The 3444-nt window shown below is 50.8% G+C and overlaps 1 protein-coding gene across 1 annotated transcript in view; it reads right to left on the minus strand.

The window, feature by feature from the left end:
• LOC117940541 (E3 ubiquitin-protein ligase UBR2-like) overlaps positions 1–3444 on the minus strand; it is a 5184-nt gene that overhangs the window by 924 nt on the left and 816 nt on the right. The window contains exons 2-6 of the mRNA XM_034865788.1: positions 2893–3161; positions 1812–1890; positions 1259–1372; positions 981–1111; positions 127–269 (exon numbers count right to left, since the gene is read on the minus strand). Of these exons, the coding sequence (XP_034721679.1) occupies positions 127–269; positions 981–1111; positions 1259–1372; positions 1812–1890; positions 2893–3161 (736 nt within the window). The remainder of the gene's footprint in view (positions 1–126; positions 270–980; positions 1112–1258; positions 1373–1811; positions 1891–2892; positions 3162–3444) is intronic.

The following is a 3444-nucleotide window of genomic DNA, read 5'->3' on the forward strand; positions in this document are numbered from 1 at the left end:
TAATATTACTAATACTACTGATGATGATATTACTGACGTCTCTGTCCACCGTGGTTTAGTGTGTACTACTCCTACTCCCACTACTACTTATAATAATATTACTAATACTACTGATGATGATATTACTGACGTCTCTGTCCACCGTGGTGGCGAAGCTGACGGCCTCCTTCTGGCTGCAGTTGACAGCTTTCTGCAGCGTGTAGATCACCTGCTCATACGTGTGGACTTCATCATTAAACAGCATGCAGTAGTACGAGTCTCCTCGCTCCCTGAGACAGACACACAGAGACAGAGGGGGAGAGTGACAGAGACCCACAAAGAGACAGAAACAGAGAGAGAAAGAGTGACACAGAGAGAGAGACACACAGCGGCAGACACAGAGACACCAAGACAGAGAGAGAGAGAGAGAGACACACAGCGGCAGACACAGAGACACCAAGACAGAGAGAGAGAGAGAGAGACACACAGCGGCAGACACAGAGACACCAAGACAGAGAGAGAGAGAGAGAGACACACAGCGGCAGACACAGAGACACCAAGACAGAGAGAGAGAGAGAGAGACACACAGCGGCAGACACAGAGACACCAAGACAGAGAGAGAGAGAGACAGAGAGTGAGACACACACACACACAGAGGCAGAGACACAGAAAGACAGATAGACAGACACACAGAGACAGACGCGCACACACACAGTGTCAGAACAACAGCATAAGATACATTACAGTTTGAGTGAACTATCTAATTTGATTAATTTCCGTGTGTGTCTCTCTGTGTGAGTGTGTTTCTGCATATGTGTGTGTGTGTGTCTCTGCTTCTGTGTCTCTGTGTGTTTCTCCGTGTGTGTGTATGTGTCTCTCTGCGTGTGTGTGTGTGTGTGTGTCTCTGGGCAAGTGCCTCTCTGCGTGTGTGTCTGTGTCTTTCTCTCTTTCCCTCTGTGTGTGTGTGTGTGTGTGTGTGTGGTGTGTGTGTGTGTACGTACGGGGGCTCCAGTCCTGCAGGGAGCTGGTCCTCCTGGTCCCAGGTCAGCATGGAGACAGCGTACCTCAGCAGGACAGAGAAGATGCTGGAACCACGAGCCACCATGTCAACAGGAAGCAGAGATACAGGGTCCTGCAGGGACAGAAAGAGACCAGTGACAACCACGGAGAGACAGGAAGAGGGAGTAAGAGAGATAGACAGACGGAGGGAGGGAGACAGACAGGGAGTCAGAGACCAGTAAAATCCACGGAGAGACAGACAGACAAGTATGTGTCTCACCTCCTCTGAGTCTCTGCTGCTGGACGTCGGAGTGTGTTTATGGCAGTAAGGACCTTTCTTCCAGGCTTCAGCATCTCCACAGTCACAGAACCCCCCCCCTCCTGATGTGGTCATCTAGACAGACAAACACACACACACACACACACACACACACACACACACACACACACACACACACACACACACACACACACACACACACACACACACACACACACACACACACACACACACACACACACACACACACACACACACACACACACACACACACACTGAGCACTATGTAGCCTGTCTCATATTGATCATGTGATGGTAGACGTCTGTTGTGTGATTCAGTGAAAATCTCTCTCTCTCTCTCTCTCTCTCTCTCTCTCTCTCTCTCTCTCTCTCTCTCAAATCAATTATATGTGTATGTGTGTGTGTGTGTATGTGTGTGTCTCTCTCTCTCTTTCAGTTTGGGTGTGTGTGTGTGTTTCAGGTGCAGCTGACAGCTCCTTGGTTCAGGTCTTTAAATAAAAAGGACTGCCCCCCCAGGAGGACATGTTCTCACCCTGTATCGATGGTCTTTGTGAACGCTGCCCAGGAAACACTGCATGCACAGAACACACGTCGGGTCAGCTGCACACTCCCTAGACAGACAGACAGGTAGACACAGAGACAGACAGACCGACAGGCAGATAGACAGACAGGTAGACACAGAGACAGACAGACCGACAGGCAGATAGACAGACAGGTAGACACAGAGACAGACAGACCGACAGGCAGACAGATAGACAGACAGGTAGACACAGAGACAGACAGACCGACAGGCAGACAGACAGGTAGACACAGAGACAGACAGACACACAGGCAGATAGACAGACAGGTAGACACAGAGACAGACAGACACACAGGCAGATAGACAGACAGGTAGACACAGAGACAGACAGACACACAGGCAGATAGACAGACAGGTAGACAGACAGACACACAGGCAGATAGACAGACAGGTAGACACAGAGACAGACAGACACACAGGCAGACAGACAGGCAGATAGACAGACAGGTAGACACAGAGACAGACAGACCGACAGGCAGACACAGAGACAGACAGACCGACAGGCAGACAGACAGGTAGACACAGAGACAGACAGACCGACAGACAGATAGACAGACAGGTAGACACAGAGACAGACAGACACACAGGCAGATAGACAGACAGGTAGACACAGAGACAGACAGACACACAGGCAGATAGACAGACAGGTAGACACAGAGACAGACAGACACACAGGCAGATAGACAGACAGGTAGACAGACAGATGTTAAGGAATAATACATTTATTTACACTTTTAAATTACTCAAAGACCATTAAACAAGCATATTATAAGAGAGTCTTTGTGTGTCTGTGTGTGTCTATGTGTCTCTCCCTATTTGTGTGTGTCTCTTCCTGTGTGTGTGTCTATGTGTGTGTCTCTGTCTCTCTCTGTCTCTGTGTCTGTCCCTAAGTGTGTGTGTCTCTGTCTCCCTCTGTCTCTGTGTGTCGCTCCCTATGTGTGTGTGTGTGTCTCTGTCTGTGTGTGTCTCTGTTTCTGTCTGTGTGTGTCTCTGTCTGTGTCCCTGTGAGTCCCTGTCTCTCTGTGTGTCTTACCTGCAGGAGTAGGTGGGCTCCCCCACCTTGAACACATGTCCACAGAGCGGAGACGGCGTGTTGTTCTCCTGCAGCGCCGCCAGGCCGGCAGCAGGCTCCGCCCCCAGCAGCAGCCACTCCAGAGGAGCCAATAGGAGCAGCTGACAGGCGAGCTCCTCCCGCTGCTCCTCCCGGCTGCCCCCGCTCACACCCACGCAAAGGATTCTGGGTACGTACGTAGCAAGGTGGCCGTAGATCTCCTGCTGCAGGTCGGCCGCCGCCAGCCATCGCTGGGGGGGGGGGGGGGGGGGGGGGGGGGGGGGGGGGGGGGGGAGATCAATGTTATGTTGTTCTTCCCACACACACATCTGTACATATACACACACACCTATACATGTGTGTTTACAGGTGTGTGCATGTACAGGTGTGTGTGTGTAAAGGTTTGTGTGTGTATGTACAGGTGTGTGTATAGAGGTGTGTGTGTATGTACAGGTGTGTGTATAGAGGTGTGTGTGTATGTACAGGTGTGTGTGTGTAAAGGTTTGTGTGTGTGTATGTACAGGTGTGTGTATA

Source organism: Etheostoma cragini, unplaced genomic scaffold (genome assembly GCF_013103735.1).
Source record: "Etheostoma cragini isolate CJK2018 unplaced genomic scaffold, CSU_Ecrag_1.0 ScbMSFa_2725, whole genome shotgun sequence".
Classification (NCBI taxonomy): domain Eukaryota; kingdom Metazoa; phylum Chordata; class Actinopteri; order Perciformes; family Percidae; genus Etheostoma; species Etheostoma cragini.